General features: G+C 51.6%; 1 protein-coding gene across 4 annotated transcripts in view; it reads left to right on the top strand.

Annotated features, from left to right (window-relative positions):
- LOC135908902 (uncharacterized) overlaps positions 1-23,638 on the top strand; it is a 636,710-nt gene that overhangs the window by 441,855 nt on the left and 171,217 nt on the right. For 3 of the 4 annotated variants that reach the window (XM_070532480.1, XM_070532481.1, XM_070532482.1), the window contains 3 exons: positions 13,217-13,438; positions 14,412-15,325; positions 22,160-22,420. In XM_070532480.1, coding sequence (XP_070388581.1) covers positions 13,217-13,438; positions 14,412-15,325; positions 22,160-22,420 — 1,397 coding nt within the window. Of the gene's footprint in view, positions 1-7,457; positions 7,608-9,098; positions 9,299-13,216; positions 13,439-14,411; positions 15,326-22,159; positions 22,421-23,638 lie in introns of all 4 variants that reach the window. The other variant, XM_070532479.1, reaches the window with a different exon arrangement.

Raw genomic sequence — 23,638 nt, 5'->3', positions numbered from 1 at the left:
TACTTTCGTGAAAAGCTGGAGTTGCTATTCTGGCATGCTGTCTTGGCATGCTACCCTGCAGGTGTTGAGTGACAGTATATTGTCTACGTTTCCACAATGACGCATGTGCACGGCATTCTTTCTTGGCTTTCTCCTCGCACATCGACACGCATATCTGTGTGATGCGTTGCTGTTATGATACACTTCGACTGTTGCGTTTCTAGTGTTGTCTTCTCCTTCTTCTTCTTTTTTTTTGTAAGAGAGAGAGAGATAAGTGTTTGCACGTGCTTTTAGGGAACGGTGCCTTCGGAAAGCGTATTATTCTCAGGATTCTCTTTGGTGTGTGCGAATATTCGAAAATTTCGAATAACGAGTCGAATAGTGTTCTATTCGATTCGGTTTTCGAATCTAATAGTCACCATTCGTAGATGCGAATACTTTCCGTATAATTTTCGAATAGTTCAAGACGTTAACTGCGCCCAATTAAACATAACATTGTAGGAAAAGCACGGTAAATTTTCACACCCGAGGGCGTGTAGTACAGACATAATACATGTGAACTTGCGCAGTGGAGCAGGCTACGTCGCTCAGGTATCCATACTTTACAGGCTGTACAGCGATCGTTCGCACTCTCTGAAGAGCCCTGTGCGTGTGAAGTAACTACTTGTCTGCACCTAATGCTCCATTTGTGCTTTTAATAGAGAACGCTTCGTAACGTAGTATGTAATGATATACGCTTGTAACTTTATGACTGCTGGGAACACAGTTCTGTATTATCTATGATAACGGCTGTTCATTATTCGAAAACCAATCGAAAACTATGCAGTATTCTATTCGATTCGCTTCTGGCACGATTCGATGTGTATTCTATTCGGCGTCAAAAATCTCTGTTCGCCCCTTGATTGTTGTGATCACCTGCCTGTGCGCTTAGAGTTGCGCAGGGGCAGTTTCTTTTTTTATTTTTTCTTTCTTTCTGCCGTGTAGTCTGTTCATCTCATCGACGGGTTATTCTTATTTACTTTTCACTTCACTAGGAGGCAGGCTGTCCAAATGGTGTTGGGCTTGGTAAGGGGTGCAGTTCAAAGGTGGGCGGAGGTGGGCAAGAGGGTTGAGCTCTCGCCCGAACATGCAGCCGGCGTGCCCGCGGCGTTACGCGTCGGAAGATTTGATGTTGCCGTCGTCGTCGTCGTCGTCTTCGTCTCGCCCGTAACCCGGCGCATACGCTGGGTCATTCTGTCGAGCCTGACGATGACGGATGATACAGAAGGGCGTGTCTCCGGCTTCCCGTACTTTATTTTTAATGTTTGCAGCGTCCAAAATTCTTGAGCCAGCAAATAGCGTATGCCTCGCTTTTCTTTCTTCCGCCCCCCACGCCCCCCGTCGGAGTTGGTTGTTGCGTGCAAATACACTTTAGAGCAAGCGCGTTCTACGCGTCGGAGGCACGCGGAAAGCCAACATGTGCGCGCACGGCACTGTAGGCTTGCTCGTGGGAGCGGCTCGTTGAGCGGCCTTTCCACGATCTGGGCTAGATTTGAATTGATGATGACTGCCGCGTGGCGTGACACGTGCGAACAAAAGAAAAAAAAAGTACTGTGCCGCATCTTCCTCGCCCTCTCTCTCTCCCTCCCCCTCCAGAGGGAGCCAACGTTAAATCTCAAAATGGCGGCTCTGTGCGGGAAGCTCGCGTGCGCTCTCTGTACGCTGCAGTATTAGTTTGGGCGGTAGGTTTCTCCATGATTTTTTGTTGGGTCATGTTTGTTGCTGCTGCTCGCTCTTTCGCACCCGCTCTCGTGATAGAGTGGCTGAACATAATATGACGGCCTCACTGCAACGGTTATCACAGTTGCCAGGCGCCGAGTGCATAGGCGCGAGGAGAAAGCAACTACAGCCCGTTAGACGCTTTGCTGGAATGTCCTAATGTAAGGAGCCGTTTCACGTTGGATGCGCGTGAGTATAACTTGTAACGACAAAGATGCTTCTTCAAATGCTGCTACAAACAACTATATAACTCGGGCCAATTTCGCCTATCTTTAGTTTCTATATTGTGCTGCGAAGATCGCCTACTATTACCCTGCCTACTCATAAGTCTTCGTCTCGCTGTAGGAATGAACCCTGACGGTCTGACAAGCTTACATTGTGAATTACGTCCGTAGATTATTTTTTTTTTTACGGGGAGCATTTATTGTGGTTCACTTGCTGAACATTGAACGAAGTGTACGTCTAACTCGGACACTTAATTCGACTACAGGGCGCTCGAAGCAAAAGAACGCAAATAACGCAAATAGCAAGTGTCTTGCTACGAGAGAGGGTGTTAAGCTTGCGTTCTGTTCACAAAAAAAAAGTAAAAAAAAACTGGCTGTGGCTTAGCTAAGGTTAAGCCCAGGATGCGAAGCATACTAGCCTTTATTTTAACGCGACAGCGTTAAGGAGCTCGTGTCGCAGAAAAGCCGGTGTCGTCGGCGTCGGCTCAGGCGTGCGGCGTTTGCTCAGGCGCACATTTCGTTGTCGCGCCGAACGCTGCCTTGCTCGACGCTCACCGCGTCCGATGCGGGGCGCGTAGTCGCTGCGCCGTAGCAAAGCCACCTAGAAACAGCCTCTGTAGCACGCCGCAACCTTCGCTTCTCATTCCAACGAGCAGCTCTGTCTCCAGGAAGCATCGCACCTCGTGAGTGTCTAGCAGAGGCAAGCGCAGCTGCTTATATACCGCCGCGACGCGGCGAGCGACGGCGCGAGTTGAATCCCCGTTTCTCCTCTGTCGTGACGTCACGGTGTCACGTGGTATTGAAGGCGACACCGCCGCGCCTGAGGAGCTGGGTTGAGCTCTCGTAATATGCTTCGCATAATAACTGATGCAGGACATCGTTTTCGGGTCGTGCACGCTTTTTCTGAAACGTCTCCCTTCGTGTCTCGTTGACCAATTTCTTGATGGGCCATAGCATTCTAAGGCAAATGCACTGACGGTGAAAGAGGTCATATTGAAGGTATCTGGAACAATTTGGCCACCCGATGCGCCTTTAGCGTTCCCCCTCCGCCCAATCACAATGCGCCCTTACTGTCTTGGAAATCGAACTTGCTTGATTTTGCCAGTTACATTGACGTCACGAGTCCGTGCCAATGCGCTAAACCATCACGCACAATTAGGCGTGGTCGAGGTGCGGTTTTAATTAGGGAGTTGTTGCCTAAACATTGTGATGACGGTGAGGTGAAAGACAGAGTAAAGCGCATATTGCTACACGCGTGTGGTATTTGATTGTTTGAACGAGGCGCGTGGGGGCCATCACTCGAAAAAAGAGGAGGAAGAAGGAACTGGGCTCGCGCTGTGAATCTAACCGGTCAGCGCTGCAACCGGTGTTGTAAATATAACCTGTAAATGGTTGCTCGTCTTACTGACTCGTCCTTCGCGTAACAATATCGTTCATTTGTTGAGAGTGGTAGGCACAACTTGTAAGCTTCGGCAGAATCACAGTAAAATGACCGCATCCAGGTTTGAAGGGTGCCGGCAACCGTTTCCAATGTCTAACGATTCCTTACCCGTCGCGTCGAAGCGCAAGGAGAGGCCACTGGCCCGCTGCGGCCGGCGCCATCTTGTGCCGAAATGCTCTTCTGAGATCCCTTGTACATTATGTTGCAAGTTGCCTTCAGTCCCATTCGAAGTCAACTCGGAAGAATTTCCGTAAAGTATTCAAGGCGAATATGAAGTCGGACGCGTGTGGAACTCTGTGGGTTGTCATGTACAAGATCCTCGGAGCAAGGAAAGGAAAAGTCACGCCTCATTTGGACGAAGCCTGGTAGAAGGCCGGGTGGTAGAAGGTCCTTTGTGCGCAAGGTGCGTGACGTCAACCATCGCAGGAGAAGTCAAGCCTCATTTCGACGAAGCCTGGTAGAAGGTCGGGTGAAATTCATGTCGCCACGTGGTGTCAGACGCCAACCCTAACAGTAGCGAGCGTCGTCTCTATGGAAACAGAGCGCTGCATGACCGGGGGTCTGTTTGCGGCGACTGCTCTGAATCGCACCCACACGTCGCTCACGCGCTGCCTCTTGTGATTTCTCGATTAGCGAGGCAGTCTCGTCACGCTTCGCTTCGTTTGCAACGTGCCGCAAGAAACAGATTGTCCGCGCCAGCCAATATATTGCGATATGAATGCGCGTATAGAGCTGCGCTCGAATTTCGCATTAGGGAGCATGATAATCGTCGGTGTTCCGATTCTTTCTTGCAACTATTCAGTTTTATTCTTGCTAGAAGTCGTGCCACATTCTTCGACGTATTTTCATAGGAGCAGAGCCGCATATTGGCGGAATACTTCGGCTAGAGCTCTTGAAACAGGTGGCGAGGTCGGTAAAGCTGGCGGATCAAAAAAAAAAAAAAAGAAAGAAAGAGAGAGAAACAAAAATAAAATAAAGAAACCCACGCGGTGGGACTCGTTAAGCGTGGCTTTGCTGTAGCGCGGCCGAGACTTATGGAGCTGCTAAGACTCAAGTGTTTCTGACAGCAGGGCACCGAACTTTCCTTTTCGGGCTGGCATAATACGCGAGTGCTATTCGCATTAGACGACCGAAAGCTTTGGCACGAAAATAAAAAGAGCACGCCACAAAGGTTGCGGGGAGAGCCGGACTAGGAATGCACACGTTCTTTGGTGTAGTTCTTGCACGCTAAGCAGCCAAAGTCAAACGTTGTGCCTCGTAGGCGTCAACGTCCTGATTCGACGCTCGTTGCGCCGTCTGATCTCGGAGATTTTGCAGGCTCCGCTACACTATCGAAACGTTTTGCTTTCGAGCGTTTCTGATCAGCTTGTTGGGGTAATGGCGACGTTACGGGTCACACCGTTTACTTCTCTTTGTCTTTCTCCGTGAATTGTTACTTTTTACCGAGTATATATTTCTTTTTTTTAACTTTCGAAGCTGCCTTTAGGCATTACGCAAAAATATGTTCATAAGTTACTCTACAGATTCCTTTTGTCCTGGAAGTCCAAGAGGGAACTGTAGTATCAGGTCCATGAATCCACTTTTCTAGGTCGGAAGGGGGTTGGAGGAGTTTGTTGTCAGATTCATGCCACGGCCAATCTCCTGTAGTATCATAAACTGGCATCTTGGTTAACTGAAGTTTCTATGAACGTTGTACTATTTGACACCGCATTAAAGGCCGACTGCAACTAAATTTCGCCTTCGCAAAATTTTTTATAAATGAGTAGTATATACCGTTAAAGCAATCATGACTGGTAATTGCATAGTTTTCTCGATAGCAACCTTTAAATGGCGACCGACGTGATATTGATACATGTATGTTGCGTGTTTATTTTGGATGATGCGCGCAGGCGCCCCTGACGAAGAAGACGAACTGCTCCTGGGCCTCGATTTGTCGGCTGAACTGGCCAGCGCTGCAGCTGTTTTTATAAATATACCTCGTAAATAGCGTTCAGTGCTTAATCCCTCGGTCACGTAACATTTCGGTGGAGGTGCGGGGGTTATCTTACGTTAAAGGAAGGTCCCATAGGTCTAAACTCTAGAAAAAGAAATGGTGACAATTCTCAGAGCGCCGTGAGTAATTTGTCACAATATCCTTCCTACAGACAGTTTTGGCTACGTTTCCCAGAAGGATACCCTGTCTGCAAGACGTCCACCCTGGTGCGACAAACAATGCTACCAGTTTTTGCCTTCTCGCAGGCGTCAACCGTTTCGGTGTCCACTCGCCACGTCGTATTCGCTTATTTACGGTGCAGTGTGTGCCAATGCAAGCTTGCGCAGAGCGGCTTATATAACAGAGTGCTCTTCATCGCCATCACTCTCCCACTTTGGTGCCAGTGCTTTCGAAAATTGCGACTTACAGATTGAACGTTCAATTGCTATGTATAATTGATCAGGGCTTGTCTGTTCAACATGCCTAGTGCAATCCACAGTTCTACCTCTTGGACATGTAATACACAGCTCCTCCGATCTGAGCCCCACGTGCAATTACTTTTTGTTGGAAAGTTAATATGCAAGAAATATGTACCCCTGCAATGTATGCAATACCTTGGAGTGCCCTTGCTTGAGCAAGCCGTGTGTAGAATGCCTTGTTCACATTCTTTCTTAGGCGAAAGTGGTCTATCGGTAAACTTCCGGCTGGGGCACCCCCTTACATCTGTCATTAACGCATGGGTTCTACCATCGAAAGAGCACGTCCAATGGCCCAATCGTTCCCCTCCTGCGGTTACAGCAGATGCGCAGAATCTGCGTGTTACATCGAGACTGTCCGTAAAAACTTATCCCGGGTTGTTTGAAACAGACCTACCTGGTGACTGTGAGCATTGGGTCAGCACATTTCGCGAGTCGCTCCTGCAGTATCTGCATGAAACGGGCCTCCGTGCCTCTGAATGGCTTAACTTCCACAACGCGCGGCGTGGCAAGCCGCGCGCAGAAATATAAGAAAGTCAAGTTGCTGTGCGATTCGCGGAATGAGATGAAGTCTTTTAAATAATTTTCTGTGCATGACACGGCAGAAGCGCAGCACCCGTTGCCACAGTGGATCTCGGGAGTCCGTAGAGGCCTGCCGCCACCGCGCGCCTGCGGCATCGAGGCGCGCGCACTGCGAGGAGGGAGGGAAAGAGTGACACGGTGCGGCCGGCTCGGGCCGCGGCATAGATTGGACGTAGCTCTCGCATTTAATCGAAACGGCGCGACGTTGACTACGCGACGTCTGCGCCTTTCCCCTCCCTCCGTCCCCGCAGTCGACGACAAGCACTCCGACGCGTCTTCTCTATTCCCGGCGTCGACGGCGCCGGCGGGGTGGTCGTGCCCTGCGTTGGGATGGCCCGCGGCGGGATGCGGCCGGAATGCCTATAGCTCGACGCGCACGGGGCCTGTAGCCCAAGTCGTGGCGGGTGGGCGGGGGCCGGGGCTCGCTTGGCGCCGGAGACAAGCGCGTGGAGTTGGAGATGTGAGCAGAAGACTGCGGCAGCAGCACACGCGGTACACGACACTCCGAGAGCGACGGCGTTCTTTTTCTCTGTTTTAGTACATGTACGAGGGGACTGGCAACGCCTGCTGGCCCGCGACGAGTACACATCCCCGTCACGTCGCTTTGGTTATGTACGTGGAGCGCCGTGTTATTTCTTTCGCCGCCGTTTCGCCGGGGCGGCCATTTTGAATAAGCGCGCGCGCGCGTCGTGCGGTCGCGGCGGTTGGCGTCGTGCGCGGGCCTTGTCAGTGCGGTCACGTATCGTGTTTGTCGCTCGGCCCGCGCCGCGGCCGCGTTCTCGTCCGGGCGCCACAGAGCTCGCTCGTTTCCCCCGCGATAACTTTTGCTTTCGCTTACCGATGTGCGCGTGCGTGTGTGTTTTCTTTTTCCAGTTTGCGTATTGCTTATTAGTTTCTCGACTATCTTCAGCGTCCTCAGTTGAACCATAACTTGTCGCTGTGAGGGGCTGCAGTTGTCTTCGATGCCAGCGCTTGCCTCTCGTTCTCAGGCACGCCTCTTTCTCTCTCCTCTCTTCCCTTCGCAGTTCTCCTGGCCTCCGCTCGGTCTCGGCAACGTGACCGGCTCTGTGCTGCTGACGGTGTCGGCGTGGCCAGGCTACCCCGTCGCCGGACGAGGACGACGGCGGTCTCAGCTCCGCGCCTCCACCAACGTTACCGTGCTGCGATGCCCGCAGGTTGGCCTGCCCCCCCCTACTCACTCCTCCCTATGTCTCTCTGCTGGCTCTGTATTGTCTTCTGAGGGCGTGCAACACCGCACCAAAACGACGTCCTTGTGCTCTGAACAATTGCTGCGTGGGCGAGCTGAGGGCCAAACACGAATCCTTAACACGCCACGTGGAGGGGAGCACGCGCCTGACGTAATCCGGTGTATATCGATCGGATGTTGAATCTTACTACTCACTCGTTCCACCAATCGATTAAGCAGTACTGATGGGCTGACTGGTAGTTCACTTAATACACTGCTTCGATCGCTGATTGGCGGTCGGTGCATTGCAATGAGTGAAATGCCCTGAGTGCGGTTCCTGGATGAACCGGGCAAGGACAGGAAAGTAATGAAGAGCTACAGTGCAGCCAAACAAACAAACAAACAAACAAAAGCGATGTCATTTATATCGTGTTGCACCGTGTTCAATGGAGCGCACGATACGAAAGAGAAATAATTTGAGGATATCGCTAAGAAATGAGATCATACACAGCTTCATCACACAGACGCACAAAGTGCGCCTGCTCCGTCGATTGCGCACATACGTATTAAAGGTGCTCGTGAAGTCTCGTGCAACGTGTAGCTTTATCAAAATGTACAAGCATGTTTATAGGACGCAGCTCGTGTGAGTTGTGTCGCACGGGCTTAATATCTACCTCAGATCGAGCCCCTGTTCGCTATACTTTCTGCGTTGCCAACTCTGCGTTGCCAATCGCGTAATGCGTTCTCCTTTGATCTCCATTTTCGTTAGGCAACATTTAGTGCACGTTCCCCGGTACGGTTATAGCGTAACTCACTCGGTCTGCTGGAAGACTGCAGTAATTTATTCTTATTAACGAACCGGGGCAATTTGCCGGCAGAAGACGGTAAACTCTATCGCGGGAAACTCGTGAAGCAGTCTTCGGTTTTCTAAGTAGCTTATTGCTAGTTCGTCGTGGATTTGTGCTGCATCTGTAGAAATCATCCGAGTTCCGCGCCAAAATGTAGTCGAGGAAGTTTCACGACCGTATTTTGATTGATCGCCGTGCTCGGGTAATACTTGCGGCCCGATTTGTGCGAGCACTGTTCTCCCTCGCTGCCCCTTTTCCTTTTTCTGTGTCCCCTGTTCCTTACGTATGGCAACACGGTCGGCCTCACTTGGTCGGCCTCACTGTCGTTCCCCTCCTATCGCGCTCTCTCTGTTCTTGCGCCTCTTGCTCCCGGCCGTAATACCCTGTCGTAATGTCAGTTCCTTCGTTTACGTCCACGCTTCTATAATCGATTTCAGTGGATGCGTAACGAGTTGTCTCGCGGATGCCTGCGCGCATTGGACTGGAGCGCGTCATCTCGGTGTGAGCTCCAGTAACGCGTCGACGTGCTCGTTGCACTGCCCGTCCCACGCATACGCGCTCGATGCCCAGACGCGTGGTGCCACGGCGTGCTCGGCCTCTCACGACGCCCACCCGACCCTCTCGATTCGCAGGTGCTGCGCTTCGCGGCGTCCCCCGCGGCGTTCGGGGACCGCAGCGTGTTCAGCGCGTCCGTGTCCGGCACCGCCCCGCTGTCCGTGCGCGCTGTCTTCCACGACGGCGCCCAGAAGCGGTGGACCACGAGGCACGACGCGTGGACGGTTCGCTTCAGCCGCCTTTACGCCCGCACCGGCTCGTTCCACGTGACTCTCAGGTCAGTGACTTGCGAGAATTGCTCGCTGTACTCGCGCTTACTTTTTCGCTCGGTCTCCTTTTCTTTCTTTTTTTTCACTTCTGTTCTTTTTTGGGGGGAAAGGGGGAGGAGTGGGGCCCTGATGTGTGAAGGGGTTATTTAAACTCGAGTCATTTTCCCCCTTGTCGTGATTGTTTATTGTGCGGCATCGCTCCGGTTTATTCGATTGTGCTCTGTCACCTGTCAGGTATAGAGAGATGGACGGACTTGATTCGGTCTTGAATTGCCGTCCCGTATACCTCAAAAGCGTTTCCTACGAACATCTTGAACACGTCATTTTTAGTAATATCACGCGCCATTTAGGTGAGGTTTCATTGCTGAGCCTTCAACAACATGATTGTCGTGGCGGTGTTCTTTTTCTTTCTTTTTTTCTTTCTTTTTTTCTTTGTTGCGTAACACAGCTGGCATAGTTCGTGCACGATTTATCAAAGGCCCTAGACAAAGGTAACTCCATCGACTGTCTCAAAAAAAAATGGCTGTGGCTTAGGTAAGGTTAAGCCCAGGATGCGAAGCATACTAGCCTTTATTTTAGTTGTTGAATCACTGTTTAGCCTGGTGAACTGCTGTTGCTTGGCTATATTTGGTTCGGCTAGACGAAGAAACAACTCATGCATTACTGCTTCGCCTTCAAGAGTGGAACGCGACAGCGTTCCCGTCGACCCGCCAAGGGGTGTAAGACAATGGGCTACAGGGCAGCGACTACGCGCCCCGCATTGGACGCGGTGAGCGTCGAGCAAAGCAGCGTTCGGCGCGGCAACGACATGTGCGCCTGAGCAAGAGACGCACGCCTTAGAAACAGCTCGTTTCTAAGGCAACACCGCATTCACTAGAGGCGCTTTTGTACCGCTTTGAAGCATCGTACTCGTGGCTCAGTGGTAGCGTCTCCGTCCCACACTGCGGAGACCCTGCTTCGATTCCCACCCAGCGCGTCTTGCAAGAGTTGAGCCAAAGCCACTTCTCCTCTGTCGTGACGTCACGGTGTCACGTGGTTTCAAGGCGACACCGCCGCGCCTGAGGAGCTGGGTTGAGCTCTCGTAATATGCTTCGCATAAAAAAAATAAAGCTTTTAATGTTGTTCTTAATTCACTACTGCTTGAGAAATTCAGAAGGTGTAATACAAACAATTATGTCGTTAAATGGGTGACAGAATACTTTAACCTGAGACGTCGTAGTATTTCGTTGAATAGTGTTGCATCAATTGGCGCTTCCCGAGGCCTTGATTTTAGGACCACTTTTTCTCTTTGTTATACATGAACTGCATATGCAATGGCATATCATCTCACATAATCTCATGCCCAGATAACAGCGTTTTGTATCATGTCACAAATTCTTCGAATGACTGCGTTGCACTGCAAAATGATGGGAACAAGGTTTATGATTGATGCAATTTTTTAGGATATGCCCATTAATTTGACGAAAACTATTCCTCGCGAGAAACAGCAGTTCGAGCGAAACAGAGAAGCAGTTCGAGCGAACGCACTAAGCGGTGCGCACGCCCGAGGCCGAATATAAACGTTACGTATTCCGCGCAGATTGCCCGGGGCTCGAGTTTAGCCACTCGAACCCCGGGCAATCTGCCGAGTTTCGTAACTAATGCACGCCGACTTATTATTAAAAAATGCCCTATTTCTTATAGCGCTGCCGTCTAATTTCGAGCGCATTTAAAGCGATACCTTGATTAGAAACGGCCGCCTTTGTCGTAATGTAAGCGTATCACGTGGTTTTCTGTTCCCTCGAATGCGTAACCCATCTTGCACTGGTTGCGGGACACCTGACACCCATGCTTATGCAAGCGTGACTGTGCGGATGACCAAATTGAAAATCTCTTTGCTATTCCTGTCACAATATCGCAGGCGTATTGAGCTCAGGGTTTCGTTTAACTTCGTTCTTTTTCTTTTTTTTTTAAATGGGGCGCGGGGGGCTTTAAGAGAGGGGAGCGTTGGCCACTTCCTTCAGCCATTATTATAGCATGAGTTGGTGCAGAGTTATGTCAAAGAGAATACGACGTAAGAGGAACGTGCGCGTTCCTCTTACGTTACTTTTTGTCCGCGGATAAAGCGAAATAATGAGATACACCGAGAACGCCGCTGGCCGAGTTACGTGGTGACGACTCAGTGGCTGCCTCTTGCTGCCGAAGCACGAGGTCGGGGTTTCGATCGCCGGCCTTGGTGGCCGCCTTCCATTGGAGGCGAAATGCGAACGCGCTCGCGTGCTTAGCTTTGGGCGCCCGGTAAAGAATCCAAGGTGGTCGATATTAATCCGGAGCTCTCCATTGCGGCGTATCTCGGAGTCCCTGTGTCACACGGGACGTCAAACACTATTGACTGCCCTCCACTATAAGCGGTTGCAATTTCGTTATAGCTACATCATATATAGTGAACATTCACTGCCAGAATGTTCATTACACTCCCCTGAAAAGTTAAAACAAGGTAGCATAATTACGTATTGACAACGGTGCTACAGTCAACGACTGTAACGGGACACTCTGTTATTTAGTTATCATCATCATCAGCCTGGTTATGCCCACTGCAGGGCAAAGGCCTCTCCCATACTTTTCCAACTACCCCAGTCATGTACTAATTGTGGCAATGTTGTCCCTGCAAGCTTCTTAATCTCATCCGCCCACCTAACTTCCTGCCGCCCCCTGCTGCGCTTCCCTTCCCTTGGAATCCAGTCCCTAACCCTTAACGACCATCTTTATGCCATTTGCTGCCCTCTAATTCCTCCAATAGCACTGCTAGACTCGCCTCACTGGATAACGTTCTAGCTTTAAACGTTGCCAGATTCAGATTCCAATGGCGGCCTGTTCGGACCCAGGTATTCTTAGCCCCCTCTGCTGCGTCACAGGTCTCACCGCCGCCGTGGTCAGTTGATTCGCAGCTGCTGGGGACTGAGGGTCGTGGTTTGATTGTTGTATTCGTATAGGAGGTTGTGGCCAAGTACTGCACCAGGGTGGCCAATCCGGCTCTGGTGAGCGAGTGCGTTACTGGTTCTAGTCACCGGGATCAGGCCGCGCTCCAGGCCTGTTTATACAATTTTATCAACACGTGGATTTCTTTTTTTTTAAGTCTGGTGGAAAATTTCGCGGCCCTGGGATTCGAACCACGGTCTTCTTGCAAGCGAGGTGGATACTCTACCTCTACGCCACCGCTGCACCGCTCACCGTTACTTAGTAAAACGGTGATAAATCTGCAAACAGTAAAGTCAACATTAAAACGTAAAAATAATACGTAAGCACACAACTAGAAGACCGACCAAGTCAGTGTAGATCACCAATGCACGAAAACAAAACGTTGAGGAGAAATACGGAGCTCTCTAATAAATATAAACAAATGTATGCGCAGCAATAAAATATGCGTGCAAACGGCAAAAACGTGTTGAAGGAAATTCCAAATCACTTAGGAGACGTAATCTGTTATAAGTAATAAGGAGAAATACTAATTTCAATAGGCTATAACAAAAATTAGCCATCTAAAATAAATAATTTAGAGTTGTTTTCGAAAATAGGAAAAGATCACGATAGTTTCAGTGGTATTGGCAAATTGTTCCAAAAATGAATAAATGAATAGGCAGGCAGGGAAAACGCAAGGCAGGGGAACAGAAATTCAAAAGGGATGAGCAAAACGAGAACAAGGTAAATGCGGGAGCCAACGTTTCGACAAGTGCTCTAGTCTTTTTTCAAGGCCTTGAAGAACACAAGTGCACTTGTCGGAACGTCGAACAGGCAGACATCATTTTCCCATAGTTGCTGTTTTACTTTAGCGTTGTAGTGAGATCACCGCCTTGTTTACCAGAGCTCGAGAGTATTAGTGTTCTAGCGTCCTTACCCTGACAGTGTCGTTTTCTTTTTCTTTTTATCAACTTTACCCCTGATTGCAGCTGCACGAACCGCGCCGGCACCGTAACTCGCTTTGCCGTCGCCGTCGTGGAAGAACCCGTCTCCGGTCTGAGGCTGACGGTACGCAGGCCCGCGTCCTTTCCTCTGGTGCCGCTCGGCGAGACCGTGGAGCTCGAGGCCGAGCTGATATCTGGCACGGGACTGACTTTTCGCTGGAGAATCGCTGATGAAAGATCGATCAACGAACCAGCAACCGTGGAAACGTAAGCCGCATTCTGTCGTTACGAGCCTAGAAACTATGCGCCGAAGGTGTAGCGGACAGGTTTTTTACTCGTAAAGTGAGGAGAGCCTCCACGCTTTTATTTAAGCACACGTTTATGCCGCAGAGCGTTCTGGTCGGTAAACAAAAAAAAAACAAAAAAAATGACTGTCATGCTTCTGATCGGGCTATGTCTCTCGGGTTGCCTCAGTTTTAAAATGTCCCTCGGTGTTGAGGCACCTCGTTTCAGCTGAAATACTATAGCGAAGCGCATTCAGTCATTCGCCGAGTATTGATATTCTATTGGACGTAGCGGGGATCGAAGTAGCAGATTGATATTTCCTGAACAGTTACAAAATCTGGAAATCAATTCGAAGATCCGTTGTTTGTTTGCAGTTTTCGAACTCGTCACGTAGTCTTCGCTCTTCTTGCAGCTGCAACAAACTCAACACGCGGAAATTAGACGCACAAGTAAAGACGCGATTACTTACAATTAGGGAAGCAACCTACGCGAAAGGCATACATCAGTGGCCGCGTCTCCTTTGTGCCGCACGAGGCCGACTCTGCAGTAGCGGGTGGATGGCCTTCTGTGTGATCGCAGGTCAAAACATACAGAATGTATTTGAACCTGAATTACAGCATGAATACGAAACGCGCGGCGTAAAAGTGATGCGGAGACACCCGCCGTGCCAGAAGTACGCCAGGTGGGCTTTCCACGTGTGTTCCACTTCCGTGGTTCTGAAATGGGACATAAGACCGATGGCGTTCGTAAGAACATCGGAGGAGATATTAAGACAGAATGGAGCCGTGTTATTTCCCTTTACTATTCGAAAACAGCGCAGCACGTGACACCAACGTTGCGAAGCGCATTTGCATGTCTTGGGCTCGCTGTTTACGAAGCGCACCACGATTTAGTATGGTTACACAAGACAATCGAATAAGCGCGATAGTTCTCAATTCTCTACTTCCCCCCGCAGCCGAGGAAGAACCAGCGTCGCACGTCACCGGTTCAGCGTTCCGGGCACGTACAACGTCAGCGTGTCCGCCTCCAACGGGCTGCTGTCGCGCAATGGCGCCCATCGCGCGGCCCACGTCGGGCGGCCGTTGAGAGTGGTGGAAGCCATCGACGGCCTCGCCGCCGACGTCATGGGAGGCCGCTACGCGGTTCTGCTGCCGCCTTGCCGCAAGAGTGGCGATTCCGAAAATGAAGGAACCCCCAGCTTGCCGACGACGCCTTCCTCCACGGGCATTACCGGTCGTCGTGGAACCGGCGAGCCTTGTCTTCGGGACTGCGGGCATCCTTCGGAGACGATACGCTCAAGACCTGGCGGACACACTCACGCTGTTCACCTAGAAGAAGAGTCCGCGGCGAGGTATCTACATCGGTCGGTGACATTACCGTCTGCCATCTCCCGGAATGAACGCACCTCGCGGAATCTGGAAGCCTCCCTTCCGGGAGCGGAGGAGGAAGTCCAAGGTGACCGTAGTACCGCGATAACAAGTGCCCCGCGCGTGCTCCTACCTGAGCGTGCGCCTCGCCAAGTGAACCGGGGGACTGCAAGAAAACGTCACGACGTCCACCGGCTGTCGCCAACGGTTCAAGAGGGCTTGTCGGTGCGAAGTCCGGACGACGAAGTGCTACCGAGGCTCTGGCGAGAACAGAAGCGCCAATCGTCTTCGCCGCCGCCGCCGCAGCATCAAAAGCAGCCGCGCGATTGTCGTTCGAGTGGCGTCCAGTTCGGCGCCCACGTTGCCCGGGGCTCGGACGTGGTGTTCGTCTTCCATTTCGGTGACGGCAGCAGTCAGCGCGTGGAGCCGGCCACCAGGCAAGGCATCGGATCGATGGCGCACACCGCTGCCTCGGCCGTCGTGACCCATCACTACAAGCGCGGTGAGTGTCTCTTCTCCCTCACAGCTGGCTAACATGAAGAGGAAGAGGGTAACGCGATGGAACAAGGAGTGCAAGGGGAGGGGGAGAGCAGTGTCCATCTTGTATCGCGTCCTTTGTTTCACCGAGGTCCGTGTGGACAGTGGCTTTGCGCGCGGACGAGGCTAATGATTCCGCTCACGTTCGCCATTCTTATCCCGCCTTGTAACAGCGGCGGCTCTCCGATGGGAGTGTCCTCGGGGAGTAGAGTGGACGAGACGCGCCTGTTCATATCGAGAAACTATGGATTGTTCGGTCGGATAAGGGATGCGTATCTGTGCACTGGGCAGCAGTGCATCTGTGTGTTCTGTGCACAACGCAAGCGTGCGCAAAGCGAAAGTCAAGTTCCGTCCGCTCCCCATTGTCATTACGGCAGGTCCGAGAGTGCGATATCTTCCTTATTGCTACCGAAAGGCGAATGGTTTTATTCAATGTTCGAGAGGTCGAATATGTGCTTCGAGAAGGCCATACTCCAAGCTATCGTTAATACTATGCGCCATCAAAGAGGGACTATTATGACATGCCCGGGGGCTGTAGAAATAGTACACCCTTCCCCCCCCCCCCAGAAAAAATAAATAAAGCAATAAAAGCTGCATTTATTCCCCGATGAAACAAGATATTCGCAAGTGTTCGGGATTTAAGTATTACCGTGGTTGCGTTGGGTGTGGTTATTAAAAGAAAATGATAGCAAGACGAAGGCCCAGTGGCAGTAGCACACAATTAAGGTGGCGGCCCAACTCGTTACCGTTGTTCTTTGCAGGGAATATTCTCTGGTCTGACTGCGACAAGCAACATATTTTTATGCATATGCGGAGCATTTCTTGCATTATTTGCTTCCTCTGCAATTGAGTCAATTCTTTTAGCGCCCCAGACATTTAGAACTATTCTAGAGACTGAAAGTCGTCGTAGACGTACGTCCAAGGTGTCAACAGTTTCAATGCTACTACCTTTAACGATCGCTGTAATAATCATGCAGCTACGAAAGCGGACCGCACTAAAAACAAAGAAAGAGATCGCGCGGTAACTTTTCTGGGAGTTGTCTAAGTATGCGGAAGCATTGTACCACTTGCTCATATCCACGCAGCCCGGTGTCATTATCAATGTTATGAAACTTGATAAGGCAACTACAAACGACAGTGCGGCGGCGACACGAACTGGTGCTGACGTCGGCGCAAGGCGCATTGAGGATGCAAGGAAAGTACGGCAGGTGGCGGCACCAGGTGCGCTGATGACGTTCCGATCGCTATAGGCCGTTATCGCTCTTTACCGCCTTATCCATCTGCGTCGAACCATTATGAACCGTGACCAAACGTACTGAGGCGGCGGCTTCGTATGGCACCGCCGCGCGGGCCGCACATTGAAAGCGATCTGCGATGCCGACAAAGAGTGCCGACTGCTGATAGCTTCGCGCGCTGTGTTCTCGTCGCTTACTTAGCGTTGAATATAGACGCGCGAGCCCGTATCTTGAAAGCGATCTGCGCCGCGAGCGCTATTCTCACCGCTTCGTTGGCGTTGAAGCTAGAGGCAACGCGAAGTTGAATTCGCTTGCTGCTGCGGACGCCATCTCGAAAGCCGTTCTCTTATGGAGGGGCGGTGGGACGGACGGTTTTCTCGTTGGGTAAGCACAGAAATGCTTACGCATTTTAACATGCAATTATAGAATCGGGTGTGCAGAGCGTACTCTTTGCACTATGCTTCCGCCTACTGCGATGGGTGTACTTGTATGGGAAGTGCCTTTGCTTCAGTCGTTACCGTCGCTTATCACTTTTCCACAGCTTAAGTACGCGCAATTTCTTAGGGCGCAAGGACTCCGAAACGGACATTCTCCTTTGCCTGCTGGGCCGTTTAGTTCTGCCTGTTCTCGGTCTCATATTCTTATTCATTTTTGTAGAATTAATTTGTCAAGCCGTGTTGGCAACTTGTAAGTTGAAAGATTTAGTTAGCTGTGTTCACAGCAACTGATTTATTCCTCGGGGAAGGCACGTGAAACGGGCGAAGCCGTGGGAAAGGTAGAACGCATTCGCCGGCTGCGAAATCGTGAGCGTTCACTCAGTAAATACTGGGTGGTTGGTCGGTACGTCGGTCCAGTCCGTGTTTTCGACGTTCTCGTGTATATTTGTCTGAACTCTCGAAACAGGGTATCCCTTATAGAGGTTGCACATTCTATATGCAACTGGCGCTGTTGACTTTAAATAATGATAGCAGGCATATATGTTTAGGTTATTCGTTATTAAGTTTACTAACGCAATACGCACATCAGTGCCGTTCGTTCTGTGTTACGTGCTCTAAGATGACACCTGTCGCCGGAGTTACGTATGATCCGCTCATATTACACTCGTTTAAGCTCAAGCGGATGTTTCCGTTGTTTAAGGTTACAGAAAAATAACACGATGGTTACGTTAGAACTCTCGTAAAGTATAACGTCAGAAATTTAGACTCGCGTCTGAGCGCTCCGTCTTTGCGGAAGAACGCTAACGAGAGGCAAGCAAGTCTGGACCGGGCGACATCGTTCCGCATGTTACGAAGCCGCGCACGTCCCCACGCGACAGACAAGCGAGAGAAAAGCGGGAAAGCAAAAGAGCCGGCCGAGGCGACGTCCGTCGGCAGAAACAGCTCGCCCCGTAGACGCACGCACTGGCGACTTCTATACGTGCCGTCCGAGTGCGGTCGCCCGTGGTCGTCGGCCGGAAGAGACGACGCGGCCGCGTTGACAAAGGCGCCCCTCGAGTAGCCGGGGGAGTGATTGCGCTCGCCGTCCTTCCTCCTCGGGAATCCGAGCGCGCGTCGTCCGGCCGAGGAGCGGCCATCGCTCCTCGGGCGATGCCGACCGAGGAGAGAGGCCAGCGCGAACGGCGGAGTGAACGACGGGGCACGAGCCGGCCGTGCGCCCGCCGTCGTTACCGCCGGTCTCTTATTGCCCGAGTCGCCGCCACCGCGGAGGCAGCCCCGCTTCGCCGTCCCCCCTATACCGCCGTTCCGAAACGGATGGTCCTCGCGTGCCCATTTGGCGTTAATGCGGCGGGCACTTCGCCTCCTCCTCCGTTGGCCGCAGCCCCCTTGCGTGGTCGCTGCTTTCCAGCCATAAAGACAAAGAGAGAAAGCGAGCGGCCAGCTCTTCTCGTCGACCAGCTGAGGGCGATCTCTCGGGACTCCTCGGAACGCCGAGTGGTGGTGCCTTTCTCCATCTCTCTTGCCTTCGTTTGCGACGTCTGCTCCCAGTTTTGCTGGCCCGTAAACGCGAGGGTGCGAAACGTTGCCCCGTCTTCCCTCCGGGAGGTTATCCGGCGCGACGGCGGTGATGAGGGTCCGGGAAGATTGAGGAGCGCCGATGAAGAGAACGGGCTGATGTGAGGGGACACTGTCACCGGCGTCACGTATCTGACGCTGTTTCTCGCGGCCGGTGTGGCCAGTCGTTTCTGTTTTCTTTGTCCTTTTTCGTCAAGAGGGATTACGTTCGTACGTGCTAGGGTCAGGAGAACTGTGCCCGCAGGCGCACGCACCGTTGGTATACTGTACGTTCCGGCAACTCGCCCGCGGCGTTTGCGGTCGTTCGTATCATTTACGCGCCGTCGAGAGGACTGATCGAGCGCTCTCGACTGCGTGGTCGAAGCGGATCGTCGCCGTGCTGCGGCCTCACGCTGCGTTTACATTTTGCCGCCTCCTCCCCCGGTGCTTCCTTTGCTTCTTCCCTAAGCAACGGCCGCGAGTGATTGGTAGGACGCTTTGTTCCCTGGGAGGGACGGGCGGTGCTAAGGCGCGGAAATAATGGCCCGTTCGCGCGCATCTCTATCGGCGAGCTGATTTATATCGGCTGCGCCGAACGGCCAGCCTCGGCGGGCTCGAACTGAGGACACGTCTCGCCTTCGTCATCACTTCCGCGGCCTCTTTGTGCTCGCGTAATCGTCGCTCATTCTTCTTCCCTTCTCGGCAACGTTTCGCCTTGCCTCTCCTCCTTTCTGTCGCTGTAAGTGGCTTACATATTTCACGAGCGCGACCGCATTTCCCAAACCTCGGTCGTTTCGCGTAGTTGTTTTGCGCTTCCCGCTCGGACGGATCTCGTAACGCGATTTCGGGAGGCAGTTACGCGTTCGCTGACTTAGCTTTTGCAGAGGGGCCGTGAAAGTGCCGAGCCGATGCTGAGGTCCTGGGCGCTGACTGACGTCGCACGAGGCCCGTGTCGACGGGGAGGACAGAGGATTCTCTCTAGCGGCGGAATGATCGTTGCGTGGTTTGTGCTTCTCTCCGCCCCCGCACCGTAGTTGTTCAGTGCCGTCGCGGGCACGCCCTGTCGCTTAACTGGAGTGATATCTGGCGTCGACTTGTTGTCTGCGACGTTCACTTTTATCGCGAGTGCTTGCGACGGTCGATACGCGGTTTGCCGTAGGAAACGTACAGAAAAGCATCAAGAATATTAATACACTAGTAGTACACTCCTTTAACTTCCTTAATCTGTAACGTGATGGAAATGTACGTGACTCTACTTGCGAACAGGGAACGCATTACAAGCTTGTCCCACGTGGATCTCACGGAGGAGTTGCGAATAAGTGCGCACCTATTTAGTATTCTGCAAAGGTCCAGCGTTGCGGTTGTGCGCGCGCTGCTGCTGTTTAGCGAAAGCACGAGTGTTCTGTCCGACGGATATCGCGACAATTACATCGTGTCGTTCATGGACCGCGGAATGCTGGCTCAAAGAGCGAAGTGACGTGATATGGGATGAAATGAAGTCAGCCTGAGAGAAAGAAGAGACGGTGGCTTTTTGGAAATGCTGTAGATGTTAGCATGGCTGACGTGAGCCCGCGCTGCTTTTCCCCGAGCCTAGAATGCCCCGCAGGTTAATGTTGAAGTCTGAATGTTGTTTTCTTTCCTTTTAAAGATGCGAAAAAAGGAAAGTTCAAGTCGCGGTGCAAGTTTGGTGCTACCTTCGGATATTGTCAGACAACTAACGACTGCCAATCACACATAACGTGTTCCACGGACCTCCAAACATTGTCAGGATATTAAACATTTATCTACGGAATAATATTGGAGACGTCGTTACCGTGGGAGCTCAAACACTCTCACCCGTATGGTCGTGTCCATCGATTGATTGTCTGGATACATGAGACCGAGAAAGAGAAGAATGTGTACTAAATGGAAAGCTATGCTCACCAGAAACTACCGCGCGCACGTCGTTAAACCAAAGAGAGCTGACAGTCACTTTAGCTTACGCTAAAAAGTATGAAGGCAAAAGCCTGCGCGCTCACGAGGCATTCATTATATTACTTCACATTTTAATTAGAACGCGCTGTTGCTTCCTATTACTTGTTTTGTCCCACCATAGGTCATGGGCTAGAATGTCTTAATTAAGTATGTATTAATTAACTTTGCCCTAATTTACACCCATGGTCGTGGGTTCGACTTCCACCAAAGCTGGTGGGTTCAAGAGTCGTAATTACCTGTGCCTTGATTAACTTTGCCTTAATTAACTCCCAAGGTGCTGGTTTCGACTCGTGACCTTCACAATTTCAATTGGAATTCAACTTGGAGATATGGCCGGTTCGACCTATATCTCCGTGTTGGGTGGTGGGTTCGCGTACCTTAAAATTAACTTTGCCTTAATTAACACCAAAGATCGAGCGTTCGACTCCTACCATACATCATGTATTCGACACTCGGCCCTCACCATGTCAATTGGAATCCAACTTGCAGATATCGCCGGTTCGCCCGTACCTCCAACTGGCTTCGATTCCCACTAAAGGTCGCGGGCTCGAGTACATTAATAAACTCTATCCTAATTAACTGTATCTTAATATATATTGCCTTAATTAACATCACAGGTCGTGCTGACACTTTTTCTTCGTCTCTGCTTCGCGCTTTGTTAAAAATTGATGGCCTAATTCGCCCTAATTAACACCAAAGATCGTGGGTTCTACTCCCTGTGTATTTTGGTGCCATGAATTTTGGTGCCATAACGCCGGAGACAGGATTTTTCGACCCACGAGCCATATAAGGTTTTCACCGTAGAGTAATGAACACAAGATTGAATTATGACGAATATCGTTGTGCGACAAAGTTACGCTTCAGATGCCTAGCAGTCTTTGAAAGTGTAGAGCAATGCACGGAAGGGGCCGAAGGCTGCTCACCCCGTAGGCCATGAGGTAAGCATCCCTCTCGGAGCCTCCCTGTCGGTCCTGTCGTCACCCAAATGCTTATTTCCTTTTCCCCACTTGCTTTCCCAGTAACTGCGGTCGAGGTGACCACCGTTGTGAGAGACAGTCATTTACCGCGGCTTTGCTTTACTGATGGCAACTTTCTCTTCCCCTTTCTGTTGCGAGCTCGAAGCGCTGTCTCTTGCTGCGCGGGGGCAGCAGGTTTATCGCGGACAGCTGCGAAACGCAAACGGCACCTTATAGAAACAAGGGGAAATGAAATTGCAGCGGCCTAGATGGGCGTGCTTGGCTCTTTAGGGCATGTCTATATTTATTATGCAATCCAGGACCCACGAACTGGCAGTTACGAGTGAAAATTAAGAGTCTCGCCACCCCAGCTGTAGGGGCACAGATCACACCGCGAGGCGCGTCGCTCCGTTGCCTCGTTCTCCTCGCATCCCGGTGACCGTAACTGCGTCTCGCGATCCGCGAAACTGCGCGCGCCGCTGCATGACAGCGGGCGGAGGCGAACGCGGCCGAAAAGGCAGGCTCTGTCTTTCTTGTTCCCCCATGCCTTTGTGGCGGCCCGCTCGAGGTCGATGCAAAGCGAGTTAGCGCCGCAGAGAAGATGATGCCTCGGTGTCGTGCTCCTCTGGGGGCGTCTCCGCAGGAGGACGTTTCTCGGTGTCGGTGACGGCCAGCAACCCGCTGGGCAGCGTGACCAGGCTCATCGATCGGCCCGTGTACGTGGGCAGCCCCGCCGAGGGCCTGACGCTCGAGCCGAGCGAGTACGCCGTGGTCGCGGCCGGCCGCAGCGGCTCGTTCCGGGCCGCGCTGCGTCGGGGCGCCAACGCCACCGTCGCCTGGGAACTGCGCTCGGCCAGCGAACCCGCCGAGGCGCCGGCTCGGCGGCTACGTGCCAGGAACACCGGTGAGTGCTTGATTGTTCGGCTTCTTCGTCCTTGCTGTGGCTACGGCTATGTGTTAAGGACGACGCCAGTGTGATTAGGACACTTCGACCGGCGCCACGTGCCTTCGTTTCTCGTCTGGCACCCAGCGACAAGACACCTCACCTATCGGCCGGTGCAGGAGGCGGTACAGGGCGTAGCGTCGATTTTAGTCGCTACCTCTAGCGACGCCCCAGAGGGATTCCTGTAGATTTTACCAACTCTGGCCTGGAGGCCAGTATGTCAGTTTTAAATAGACACGCTTCTACCACCACCAACACTCTGATGAAACATCCACTCCTTTATCCTTTTATTCGTCAACGTAGATGAGCCAAACTTTCTTCACGTGGCCATGAGCTACTCTCGTTAATGTTCGGCAGCGCCTTGGCGGTTTTCAGTAAAGGTTGATTCGGCTGGAAACAGTGACTTCGCGCTTTCCAACCGCTACACTCGGCTGTCTCTGAAAACGTCACATGGAACCATCAAAAGACAGAAAAGGCTACTTAGTTGTCCGAAAGGTAATGTCCAGTGAGAAAATGAACAAACATGTGATAAAAATTGTGAGTGGCATCGCAGGCTCACTAGAAAAAAGGGGGTTAACCGAGGGGCCCGATATTTATTAGTCATAGCATAAGAAGCTAACAAACACACCAAGCATAACACAGGGGAAATTACTTGTACTTACTAACTGAATTAAAGAAATTGTTAGCTAATGGAAATGAAAGCGGATGAAAAAACAACTTTCCGCAGGTGAGGAACGATTCCACGTCTCCGCAACACGCGTGCGATGATCTACCACTCGAGATACCGAGCCGCGGTAGGTCAATTGGTAGAGCATCGCACGGGTAACGCGAAGACGTGCAATCGTTCCGCGCCCACGGCAAGTTGTTTTTTCATCCGCTTTCATTTCCATTAGCTTACAATTTCTTTAATTCAGTTAGTAAGTACAAGTAATTTCCCCTGTGTTATGCTTGGTGTGTTTGTTTGTGGGCTTCTTATGTTATCGCAGGCTCACGTGTAATATGAAAGCGCGTGACCTGTAGTTGGTCTGATAACGTCTGTGGGGTGGCCTTAAAGGGCGGGCGTACGAGAACAATGCTCACAAACTCCAGGAGCTGCAGACGTCCACTACCTAGTAGATTGCACAGATAACTCCACCCAGTGTTGATTATCAATATGCAGCGTCGTCGTCAGTAGACATC

This window comes from Dermacentor albipictus, chromosome 1 (genome assembly GCF_038994185.2).
Source record: "Dermacentor albipictus isolate Rhodes 1998 colony chromosome 1, USDA_Dalb.pri_finalv2, whole genome shotgun sequence".
NCBI classification, from domain to species: Eukaryota; Metazoa; Arthropoda; class Arachnida; order Ixodida; family Ixodidae; genus Dermacentor; species Dermacentor albipictus.
Note: the sequence above shows the minus strand (reverse complement) of the source record. Positions and strands in the feature narration are given on the sequence as shown.